The 12,490-nt window shown below is 46.4% G+C and overlaps 1 protein-coding gene across 2 annotated transcripts in view; it reads left to right on the plus strand.

The window, feature by feature from the left end:
* DDRGK1 (DDRGK domain containing 1) overlaps positions 1–12,490 on the plus strand; it is a 43,553-nt gene that overhangs the window by 14,093 nt on the left and 16,970 nt on the right. For both annotated transcript variants that reach the window (XM_053257754.1, XM_053257755.1), the window contains exon 4: positions 611–712. In XM_053257754.1, the coding sequence (XP_053113729.1) occupies positions 611–712 (102 nt within the window). The remainder of the gene's footprint in view (positions 1–610; positions 713–12,490) is intronic.

Here is a 12,490-nt window from a genome sequence, read left to right on the forward strand (position 1 = left end):
TTTGTTGAAAAACAATGAAAAGATAGATAAAAAGAAAAGAAAATCTGCTCTGTTGTGACTCAGATGTGACTTTTACCTGAGATAAACCAGGGAGCCATCTGAAGCACAAGAGGAAGACAGACACCTTGGAGAGCCCCTGCCAGTCAGAGTAGAGCATGCTGTATAGCTCACACTCTCCTCTGGCCCTGTCTACTCTGACCGGCAGGGACTGTCTGAGGTCTCCGTCCAGACCTTTTCTCAGCCCTGCTACCTAGAACCTTTTTGCCAGAGGTGCTGCCAGGGATTGTACCTGGGACCTCCTGTGTTCAAAGAATGCCCCCCCCCCCACCCCTGACCTCTCCCCAACAATGCACCCCAAGCAGGCAGGGGGATTCAGGCTGTTGGCTGGATCTCCGTGAATAGCTGAGTGATCAAAGCATCCTATAACTTCCTGTGGTGCTAAAGAATGTGAAATCCACAGCATGCTGCGCAGGCTTCCATCCAGCTGTGTGCAGAGTTTGCTGCTTCTCTCTTGTGGAATTCTCGGCTTCTGTTGGGTTTCCAAAAAATGTGGGGAGGGAGTTTTAACATGTGAAGAGTAACATCCCCCCCCCCCCCGCAATTTCCAAAGGCTGAAGAAGCAGAACGTGAGGAACGAAAGAAGCTCGAGCAGAAGCGAGAGGAGGAGCGGCAGAAGGAAGAGGAGCGGCTGCGCCAAGAGGAGGAGAGGCAGGTGGGATTGGGGCCTGGGGCTCAAGAGGGCATCATTGGGAGGGAGGGAGGGAGGATGTGCAGCAGTGCAAAGGAAAGACAGAAAATCTTTACGCGGAGATAATCCAGGCCGCTGTTTTGCTTTGCTCGTGCCCCTGGGGAAGGAGGTGTACTAAACCTGGTTACTACTACTAAAGAATGTACACTAGTCTGGGGGCTGTAGGCCACCTCCAGCCTCAAAGGCATGGTGCCTCTCCATACCAGTTGGAGGGGAGCAGCAGGAGGAGAGAGGGTCTGCCTTCATCTCCTGCTTGTGGGCTTCCCAGCGGCATCTGGTGGGCCACGGTGTGCAACAGGATGCTGGACTAGATGGGCCTTCTTGGGCCTGCCCCAGCAGGGCTGTGCTTATGCTGTTGGACCTAATAGACAGCATTCTAGTGCACCTTTGAGGTTTCCTCGCCGGTTATTTTCTTAATTTAGAAATGTCAAATGTTGGGGCGGGGTTGACCGTGGTCTGAAGCCACCTGGGGTAGCAACCTTGCCAAGCAGATGTGGGCTGGTCAGTACCTGGATGAGAGACCTCCTGGAAACCCCATGTGTAGCCCCCTAAGCTTTCCAGATAATAGAGAGAGAGAGAGTGTGTGTGTGTGCGCGCGCACGTGCGTGCGCGCAGTAGGAGGTTTGGGGGGAAGGTGGCGGGGCAGAGGGTGAGAGAGCACAGCTTGCCTAAGGCCCACCTAGTGAGTTTCCTGCAGAGGCATGGTTTGATCCGGGCACTTCCTACATACGACTCATTGTCTTCTTGCCACTACAATAAGCCTCCAGCATAATTTCATTAGGAGAAAACCTCAAGTTTCGTGTGTGGGCAGCTGTCTTTATAGCACCACATAGGAGCTGACAAACAAAGGACCACATTTGAACTGAACTTTTGGGTGCTTCAGCCTTGCACTGAGCTGAGGAAACGCACACCCTGTTGCCCATGTCACACCCATATGCAAGCCATTAAGAATGTGGAATGTGGGAGGAGAGCTGGCCTTGTGGTAGCAAGCATGAATTGTCCCCTTTGCTAAAGAGTCTGCCCTGGTTTTCATTTGGATGGGAGACTACATGCGAGCACTTTAAAATATTCCCCTTAAGGAATGGGGCCTTTCTGGGAAGAGCATCTGCATGCTTGCATGCAGAAGGTTTTCCAAGTTCCCTTGCAGGGATCTCCAAGATAGGGCTGAGAGAGACTCCTGCCTGCACTTTGGAGAAACTGCTGCCAGTTGAGCTGGGTGGACCAATGGTCTGACTCAGTAGAAGGCAGCTTCCTATGTTCCTCTGTAATGTGAGCCCCGAGCCAAGAAGTCCTTCATTAAAGCCTCATCTGGGCCACAAATTCACTAGAGCTGCCCTTAACGCTAGCTGCTCTCTCTCAGCCACAACCCCCAGCTGCAACATGGGGCTAATCCTACTGGCCTCCTGTACGGGGCTGTTGCTTGCGCTTGGTGAAGTGCTTGGAACACCCTTCCATTGAGCAGTGCCCCCTCGCACTCGTTAAAGCAAATTGCAAGGTCTTCCTCATTGTGCAGGTAGATTTCAAAACGTGTAGGCTTCTTATCCCTTCATCTTCTCCAGCATGTGAAAGAAACTGGTCTGTGGTTGAAAATACACAGCCAAAGCATGAAACGAGCAACGTATGAAAATAGTAGGGAAGTGTGTTTCAATCTGTGCAAACCATCAGTTCGCTGAAGTCGGTGGCTATAAAAACGATGGTGCAGAATTGATCTTTCAGAAACGGTTCCTAATTAGACAAAAAAGCTTGAGGTGGTGTTATTTTTCAAGGCTACAAGTTACAGAGTTGTTTCAGAGATCTCATATGTGGGGCACAGCTCCCATAAATGCACTTTGTCCCTCCTGTGCCCCCTGCCCTCTAAATCCCTTCTCTCCACCCCCGGTGCTGTCACTGGTGCTGTTGTGAGATTTGACGCAATATCAAGATTTACTGATTGTTCTTAACACTGTCCTCTGCTAGGCTGGAGGCAGACCCTAATTTTCTTCTAGTAGGTTGGAAGCAGTTTGAAAGAGCGATTGTTACTTGTGAGATGAGCATTCATCCCACTGTTGCCTCTGATAAACAGGTGGTGAAGGTTTTTGTATGAATTCTTTTTCTGGATAATGCTACCATTATGCAGAATGGAAGGAAGACTGTTTTGAAGTCCAGATAATAAGAATGTCATTTTGTTTACTGCACTGTTGATGGTTTCTGTTTTCAATGCCCCCACCCCACCCCCACTTTATTTTTACAGCTGGCAAAAATGACGGGCAGGATCCAGACTAAATGAGTTATGGCTAAGTCCCACAGACATTAATGGGATTGAAGTTAGTAATGACTGACTTTTTTTCATTTCAGTGGTGCTGAGTCACAACTGACTTAGTCTGGATCTTGCCCTAAGATGTTTAGGTACCACTGGCCACAACAACTTGCAGCTCCATCTCTAATACAGGGTGTATTTGTAATTATTGTTTGAATGCATGTATACTTTTAAATGTCATTAATATTCCAAACTACAATTTTACATGCTAAGTTATATGTGCTGGCTGACTTCCAGACTAACAAAGCACCAGTGCTATGAGAGAAGTGCCAGAGCTCCTGGAGAGTTTAACTAACTCGGCTCCTCTGCGCCAGGGAGGGGGTGTTCTGACGGCCTCCCCTTCAGTGTTTTCTCTAACAGGAAATCCCAGATGTTGACTACAACTCCCATAATTCCCAGCCAAAGGCCATCGCAGCTGGGGATGCTGGGAGTTGTAGTCAACAACATTTGGAATTCCCTGTTAGAGGGAATGCTGCTCCCCTTCCCCCAGAAGCATTCTGTGCTGTATGAAAATATGTCCCTGAGGGTTGCATGGCCCTCAGGAACACATTTTTTGGGTGATGCAGGCTGCTTCTGGGGGACAAGAAGGCCATTGAAATCCTGCCACACACACAAGCATCGATGTAGCTTTAGTTTAGAACTCTTTAGAACAACAACAACAAATATTTATATACTGCTTTTCAACAAAAATTTCCAAAGTGGTTTTACAGAGAGAGGGAGAGAAATAAGATGGCTCCCTGTCCCCAAAGGACTCACAATCTAAAAAGAAACATCAGATAGACACCAGCAACAGTCACTGGAGGTCCTGTGCTGGGGGTGGATAGGGCCCGTTACTCTCCCCCTGCTAAATAAAGAGAATCACCACGTTAAAAAGGTGCCTCTTTGCCCAGTTAGACACACCAATGCTTCATTAGTCTGGATGTCAGCCAATGCATTCTTTATGCAGAAAGGTAAACTTAGATCTCATTTTAAAATATACATTGCACATATATCAAGCCTGCCCCCCAGAATTGTCATTTTTATTCCATAGCAACAAAAATCCCCTCCTCCCGTCCCCACCAGCAGTGGCTTCAGCATTTCCAGACACTTTACATCTCTATCCCTTTCCTGAACAGCTTGCAGTCTAAAATTCAACATGGGGAAACAACAATGGGCAGGTCACAGATGAAGGTGATGGTGACAGGAGAAAGATAATTCACTTACGTGTACTTTAGGTTTAGTTTCTGTAGGGGGTGCGGATTAAGAGGTTGTGCCAGAAGCTTCCTGGGAAAGGTGAGTTTTTTGAAGGAATTGTGGGAGAGACATAAGAACAGCCCTGCTGGATCAGGCCCAAGGAGGCCCATCTTGTCCAGCATCCTGTTTCGCACAGTGGCCCACCAGATGCCGCTGGAAGCCTACAGGCAGGAGTTGAAGGCATGCCCTCTTTCCTGCTGTTACTCCCCTGCAACTGGTACTCAGAAGCATCCTGCCTTTGAGGCTGGAGGTGGCCTGTAGCCCTCCAACTAGTAGCCATTGATAGACCTCTCCTCCATGAAGTTATCCAAACCCCTCTTAAAGCCATCCAGGTTGTTGGCTGTCACCACGTCCTGTGGTAGAGAGTTCCACAAGTGGATTATGCATTGTGTGAAAAAGTACTTCCGTTTGTTGGTCCTAGACCTCCTGGCAATCAATTTCATGGAGTGACCCCTGGTTCTAGTGTTATGGGAGAGGGAGAAGAATTTCTCTCTCTCCACTTTCTCCATGCCATGCATGATTTTATAGACCTCTATCATGTCTCCCCACAGTCGTCTTTTTTCTAAACTAAAAAGCCCCAGGTGTTGAAGCCTTGCCTCCTAGGGAAGGTGCTCTAGGCCCCTGATCATCTTGGTTGCCCTCTTCTGCACCTTTTCCAGTTCTACAATGTCCTTTTAATATATATATATATATATTTTCCCCCACTCTTCCTCCAAGGAGCCCAGAGTTTTGTGCTACATACTTAAGTTTCTCCTCACAACAACCCTGTGAAATAGGTTAGGTTGAGAGGGAAGTGACTGGCCCAGAGTCACCCAGCTAGTATCATGGCTGAATGGGGATTTGAACTCAGGTCTCCCCAGTCCTAGTCCAGCACTCTAACCACTACACCAGAATTGTACGCAGTACACAAGGCAGCGTTGTGTAGATGTTCTAAGAGAATATAAGAGGCCGCAAGGAATTATTTAGGGGACCTGGAGGCTTTAAATAGCTGAGGGTGCTTGAGCCAGAAGAACCATGAAGGTCATGGGGCAAGGATGTGCTGTGAAATAAGGCATACAAATGGATGGGGCCACAGAGTGCTATGAAGATAAATTTAATTTTTTAATTTCTATTCTATTCTGGGATCCAACTGGATTTATCTGATCTAATTTATCAGTTGATCCATTTGTCCTGGTGATGTGGTTCTTGTTCTAATAGAGTGCTAGAGATCTAGTCCGCCCCCCCATGAAATACAATATTTATTTTCTGCAGACTGATCATATCCTGAAATCCTAGAACACGCCCACTCTTGAATTGCTAAGCTGTGCAGTACTATGCACACTTACATGTAGGGAAAATGCCATATAACTCAGGGGAGCATCTCTCTCTTGGTAAACATGCATATGGTAGGATGGGTACCCTTTGTTTGACAAGGGATTTGCCGTTTTAAAAAAGGTCCCCACCCATAGTGCTGACATGGGCAGTCTAGTAATTTTGCGTGTGAGCTGGTAATTGTTTTATACTAATTTACAAGGTTGAGTTTGTATTATTTGGAGCATCAACTTTGCATTTTCATGGCCAGAATATTAGGGGGATGGGGCACAAGCTTTGAACATCCCTGCACTCGCAGCCACAAAGTGAGAGCCCCCACTGCTGCTGGTATTTGAAACCCCAAAACATATTTTTAAATAGCTGGCTTCCTTTCAAAAGCCCCAGTAGCCCTGGTAGACGCTCCCATCCTGCAACTGCTCTTTGATTCAGCTTTGCACAGCCCTGGGAATTTCCCTTTTGCCCGTGGAGTTTTTTCAGTGGAGGAAATGGTTTACCACGGACACCTTATCTGCTCAAGCAAATGTCTCACGTTGCAGAGCTGCATCTTCTTGCAAGCCACTTCAGTGCTCTGCTCTCGAAAAACCTGCTTTCCTCTGCACGGCTGTTTCTTCACGTAGCAAACATTCTCCATTAGAAGGAAACCCAATTAAAATTGATATATTTGAACATGGCCTTCAATTTAAGAGAGCAGTTAGGCATGGGTGTCTGAAGGATATTTTCCAGGTGAGGGCAAAGCCAGAAATCCAATACTCCCTTACCTGGGAGTATGTCCTATTTAATTCAGTGGGAATTGGCTTAATTTGGGCTGGGGGGTGTGGGGGGAGATTTCCCCTTCTTACCCCTGCCTGAGGTCCATCCAGTTAAGACTCCAATGAAGTCACACGTCCAGATTGCATAAACATTGTAAGCTAAGGCTCCTGCCTTAACCTCCACACTAGGAAACACCTTAATTTAATTAATTAATTAATTAAAGCATTAATCCATGCTTTCTTGTGGACTTTCATGCCCAGTTTCTGACTAGGGGCAACATTGAAGCTGGAATCAGTGCTTAACGTTTGATAAGATAAATACTTGTAAATTGTGTTTAATTCAGACATGTATCCTCTTGCAAAGCGTATATTAAGTAAAATAAATTATTCTAAGCTAAGTGTAGTTCAGGTTTCTTGTTTTTTTGCAGCCAGTTGATGGCATTTTTAGATGGCAGGAGATTTTGTTTCTGAATTGGCATTGCTTCTGCTTCCATTCCTTCATGTGGGCATTCCATGTCATTAATTTCAATATGTGATCAAATCCGTATGAAAAGTTAAAGACTGAAATTGAGGGGAGCATGGAGACTGTGGCCATCTAGCTGTGTCCTGGCCTCCTGCTTTCCTTGGGTGTTTTTGTTTGAGTTGGAGATAATGCCATGTTACTAGTCCTGGGATGTATGCAGTAGAGGAGCCAGACCACTGGCGGCCTGTGTCCAGCCACTACCACGGCCCCGCTGGCCCCACCCCCAATGTCTGACATCAGACGTGGGGGTTAGCCACGCCCCCACATCTGATGTCAGACACGGAGTGTGTGGTCTGGCTCCCGAACAGGGCTGTGCTGCTTCTGCTTCTGGGAGTTAGATTCAGGCCAGCGCTGCATCTGCAGTGCGGCAAGGAGCGGCTCTCCCTGCCTTTAAGGCAGGGAAGATCCACTCCTGACTGTGCTGCAAATGCAGCGATGGCCATTTAACTCCCGAACGGGGCCGTACAGGAGCTAAACCAGCCCCCACCGCATCTGATGTCAGACGGCGGGGGGCATGTTGGGCCCGCGACCCAGGTTCTTTGAACCCAGTTGCCCAACGGTGGCTATGCCCCTGGCTGTATATTGGAGGGGTTATAAGGCTGATGTGATGAGAGACAACACTGCCTACCCCATAGCATTGGGACAAGTGTGTGCTCCGATGGAGCAGCACTCAAGTCAGCAAGAGGAAGGAGAGGAGAGCTGGTCTTGTGGTAGCAAGCATTACTTGTCCCCTTAGCTAAGCAGGGTCCGCCCTGGTTGCATTTGAATGGGAGACTAGAAGTGTGAGCACTGCAAGATATTCCCCTCAGGGGATGAAGCCGCTCTGGGAAGAGCAGAAGGTTCCATGTTCCCTCCCTGGCAGCATTTTTAAGTAGGGCTGAGAGAGATTCCTGCCTGCAACCTTGGAGAAGCCGCTGCCAGTTTGTGTAGACAGTACTGAGCTAGATAGACCAATGGTCTGACTCTGTATATGGCAGCTTCCTGTGTTCCTAAGGACAAGGTGACTAAGACCCTCATCATTAGCAAACATACACCAGACTGAGTTTTATCATGTTTGCAGTGAATTAATTAAATGTTTAGAATTTATAGCCAGCGCAAGTCTGCAAGTTGGATGTTCTGATCACACCCAAATAAAGGCCTTATAAAATTATGGAGAGAGTGTGGAGAGAGGCAATTTTTTCTCCCTCTCTCACAATACCAGAACTATGAAACTGATGGGCCAGGAAATTTAGGACCCACAAAAGGATGTACTATTTCAAACAGGGCATAATTGATCTATGGAATTCTCCGTCGCAGGGTGTGGTGATGGCCACCAGCTTGAATGGCTTTAAAAGAAGTCAGAAACGCTTGGTGCAGCATTGTCCAACATGGGACAATGTATGCCCCACATTGCACAGAGCAATTCCAGGGGAAAGAGAGATCAGCAAACATTTTTTAAACATACACACGAGCCCCTGCACTTCAGAAGTGGGAATGCTACTACCACTGTGCATGCGCTTTTGTTTTGGCTACGCATGCACAACTTTAGTCAGTATGTTGGCCACTAATGTCCCAAGTTTTATTTTTGATGGAGCATGCAGAGATTTGGGTTCTGCAGCTAGAGATAAACTTTGCATGAGGTTATTTGTCAGAATTAAAATGTTTAGAATTTTCAACCACAGCAGATTTAGGTTTGCGTGGTGTAGGGGTTAGAGTGCTGGACTAGGACTGGGGAGACCCGAGTTCAAATCCCCTTTCAGCCATGATACTTGCTGGGTGACTCTGGGCCAGTCACTTCTCTCTCAGCCTAACCTACTTCACAGAGTTGTTCTGAGGAGAAACTTAAGCATGTAGTACACCGCTCTGGGCTCCTTGGAGGAAGAGTGGGATATAAAATGTAAATAATAATAATAAATAAAATAAGATTAAACTGTGTTGCTGAAGATAAGCTTTGCATGAAGGTAAAAATCAATTTTTCCCTCCTCTTACTGCAAGAGTTTTGCATCATCCAGTATATGGATATTTATTGTGCAAATAAATGGTCTGGACTGTAGTAGAAAATGACTGTGCTGAAGTGAGCACAATATGTGAGGCTAGATGTGAGTCTTTACTGCTTAGATGGTGCAAAAGAAGTTGAGACAGGAGCCTTAACTTACCATTTGGTTTCTTTTTAGAGCATGAGTGACTTTGTAAAAGCCTGACATAGAAGGAATTTTAATCCTAGAATATCCAAGCTTGTTGAAACTTCCATAACCAAATGTTACAGGGTTATGCCCTGGCATGCGTACTGTGTATATGTCATACAAATGTATAGATGGACATTTATTACCACACACCAGAGTTCTTATTTGGGCAACGTACATCCATCTATCAAGCTCACCCAAGCAATCCTCCCACAACTTGGGAGGGAATGTAGCCACCCTCCCCTTCAGTCAGGGAAGAGGGAAATCCTCCCTCTGGCTAAAAGAAAAAGCTCATTACTTCCTTTCCAAACTGCATAGCAAGCTCAGGAGGGAGGATATATTTACTAATACATTCCAGAACCCTTTATTTATTCAGTGAAAAAACGCATTACTGGTTCACTCAAGCAGTCTTTCCCAGCTTACTTGCATATCGGTATGTACTTATTTGTTCTCTATATTGGGGGTGGGGAGATATCTTGACACAGCCTCCCCTTGTTGAGTATGGGGGAGGAATAGGACCCATGGGATATGTGCCTAATTTCACATGCCCCCTAAGTTCAATTTCTTCTCCATTATCATAAACAGGAGTAAACGGCCAGCATCACTGGGCCAATACTGTTCTTCCTTTCCAAAATCTGCTTTAGTGGAGGAACAGAGCATAGTTGTCCATACAGTTCTCTCCGTTGAGTAAAATAGGAATATTTAGTTTTGTAATTTTAAAGCTACAGAGTGGATTTTCACCAAGTTCAAAAGCACACATCAGTAGCACACTTGCATTTTAGAAGTCATTTCAGCCTCCAGAAACTTCACTTCAAGGTAATGTTATTTCCTGATGGGGAACAGGATGCAACCCCCCCAGACACTTCTATTTTTATTCATTTATTCATTTTATCAGCAAAGAAGTAAAGAAAAAACAGTTTCTTAACATTTACAATAAAACAATTTATATTATATTATGCCAAATGCATAAAGTATTATCCCATAAAATTTTAATTAATAGATAGGCATTACCTAATAAACATGATTATGATGACTTTGTTGCATAAACTTATAGTTCCCTTTTTTTAAAAAAAATGGCCGCAGCCTAACTAAGGATGTAGATGTGACCCAGGAAGACAGTCCCCACTGCCGAGAGCTTTCAGGAAATCATTTGCTTGATTAGGGACCATTGCTGACTAGGGATGTCCACGAACCGGTTTGTAGGCCATGTTGGAAGCCTGCAAACCGGTTTGCTGGTCCGGTGGACTGTCGCCGGGGTGTGTGTGTTGCTTTAAGGGTGGGAGGGATTGTACTTACCCCTCCCACCGCTTTCCCCCCTCCGGCGCTCCAGTTTTCAGCAAAATCTTCGGGGCGGCAACAGTCCTCCTTGCCACCCCTGCCCCCTTGTTGTTGGCAAAATGCGGAAGTAACACGTGCCCACGCGCCCACCGCCGCACATGTCACACACATCACTGTGATGTGCGCAGGGTGCGCGCGCATGTCATCGATGGGCGCGTGGGCACATGTTACTTCCGCATTTTGCCAACAACAAGGGGGCAGGGGCGGCAGGGAGGACTGCTGCCACCCCGAAGATTTTGCTGAAAACTGGAGCGCCGGAGGGGGAAAAGCAGCGGGGGGGGGTAAGTACAACCCCTCCCGCCCTTAAAGCAACACACACGGCGTCGGACTGCGCCTCCGCGGTCCGTGCACATCCCTATTACTGACATCCTAAGGAAACAGACATGCTCCAGGAAGATATGCACACAGTGCGGAATAGTGCAGAGCATGGAGTGTAAAAGGACGATTTTCTCTGATCCTTGCTTCCTTCAGAAATGTCCAGTGCCCCCCCCCCCCCGCTGCCTCCCAATATGTCCCTGATGGATGACTCTCGGGGACATGTTTTTGGGCATTGCAGGGCACTTCTGGAGGAAGCAGGTATCAAAGAAAATTGCCCTCTCACTCTCTATACTCTGCACTGTGCTGCTCTGGAAATCTTCTACAGTGTGGGCACCGGAGAGGTCTGTCTGTAATTGCCACCGGCTTGTCTAGGGGCTACTCAGAGATGGGCCTTCTCCATTGACACCCCAAGGCTTTGGACTGTACTCCTTTCCAAAATAAGAGCCTCCCGCATTTCTGACAGCTTTTAAAAAGATCATCAAGACACATTGATTCACCCACGCTTTTAACTTGATTTGTAGAACTGTGGCTTGTTTTTGAACTGTTTTAATTCCTGTTTCAGTCTAAGTTATATTTGTTGTAAACTGCCCAGAGATGTGAGTATGGGGCAGTATACAAATAGACTAAGTAAATAAATAAAATCTCCCTGGGCGTTTCTACTTCCTTAGTTAGAATGTCAGCCATTGTCAAATGGGCTCACATAGAGAGCCAGCGTGGGGTAGTGGTTAGAGTGCTGGACTAGGACTGGGGAGACCCGAGTTCAAATCCCCATTCAGCCATGAGACTTGCTGGGTGACTCTGGGCCAGTCACTTCTCTCTCAGCCTAACCTACTTCACAGGGTTGTTGTGAAAGAGAAACTCAAGTATGTAGTACACCGCTCTGGGCTCCTTGGAGGAAGAGCGGGATATAAATGTAATAATAATAATTTATTGTTCCTTCTGATATTATTGGTCAATTTCACCTTAATTGTAATGTCCCATATTTTGTTTAACCATCATGCCCAGTTGGTGGGGTTGGGGAGAGGCATGTCAAGATTTTTCCTGTTTCTGCTGATTTATCTGTCTGGAAATAGGATTTTCTATTTCTGAGAAAACGTGACTGGGCCAAGGTCAAAGTGTGAGCTTCATTGGCTAAAGGAGAATTTGAACATTGCTCTCCCTGCTCCTTGCACTCAAGCACTACACCATGGTGCCTGATCTCCTACCGTTTCTTCTTTGACTAATGTATGTCAGTACTTTTTAGACTTATTAACTGAGAATCCATCTTTGGAAGATAGGAAGCTGTCTTATACCGAGTCAGACCATTGGTCTATCTCGCTCGGTCTCGTCTACACTGACTGTCAGCGGCTCTCCAAGATTTCAGGCAGGAGTCTCTCTCAGCCCTACCTGGAGATGCTGCCAGGGAGTAAACCTGGGATGTTCTGCATATAAGCACGCACTTGACCTTCCACTGAGCTATGGCCCCATCCCCTAAGGGAATATCTTACAGCACTCCCATGTAGTCTCCCATCTAAATGCAAACCAAGACAGACCTTGCTTAGCAATGGGGACAATTCAGACTTGCTACCACAAGACCAGCTCTCCTTCCCAAGTCAAAGCTGCATATCTGCCATTGACTTGTTTAACTTATTTGCTGTGAGACTTATCTTAACACCCTATGCCAATGAATTTCATACGTTAATTATGCTCACTAAAATCACCCAGACCTCATAGTAGGAATAGAGATTGCATCTTTGTGGATTTCAGAAATTAGCTTCTGATCTTGCACCAGATCGTGGTCAAATCTGATAAAAGAAAAAAATAATGTGTTGG

The sequence above is a fragment of the Hemicordylus capensis genome, chromosome 5, assembly GCF_027244095.1.
Source record: "Hemicordylus capensis ecotype Gifberg chromosome 5, rHemCap1.1.pri, whole genome shotgun sequence".
NCBI lineage: Eukaryota > Metazoa > Chordata > Lepidosauria > Squamata > Cordylidae > Hemicordylus > Hemicordylus capensis.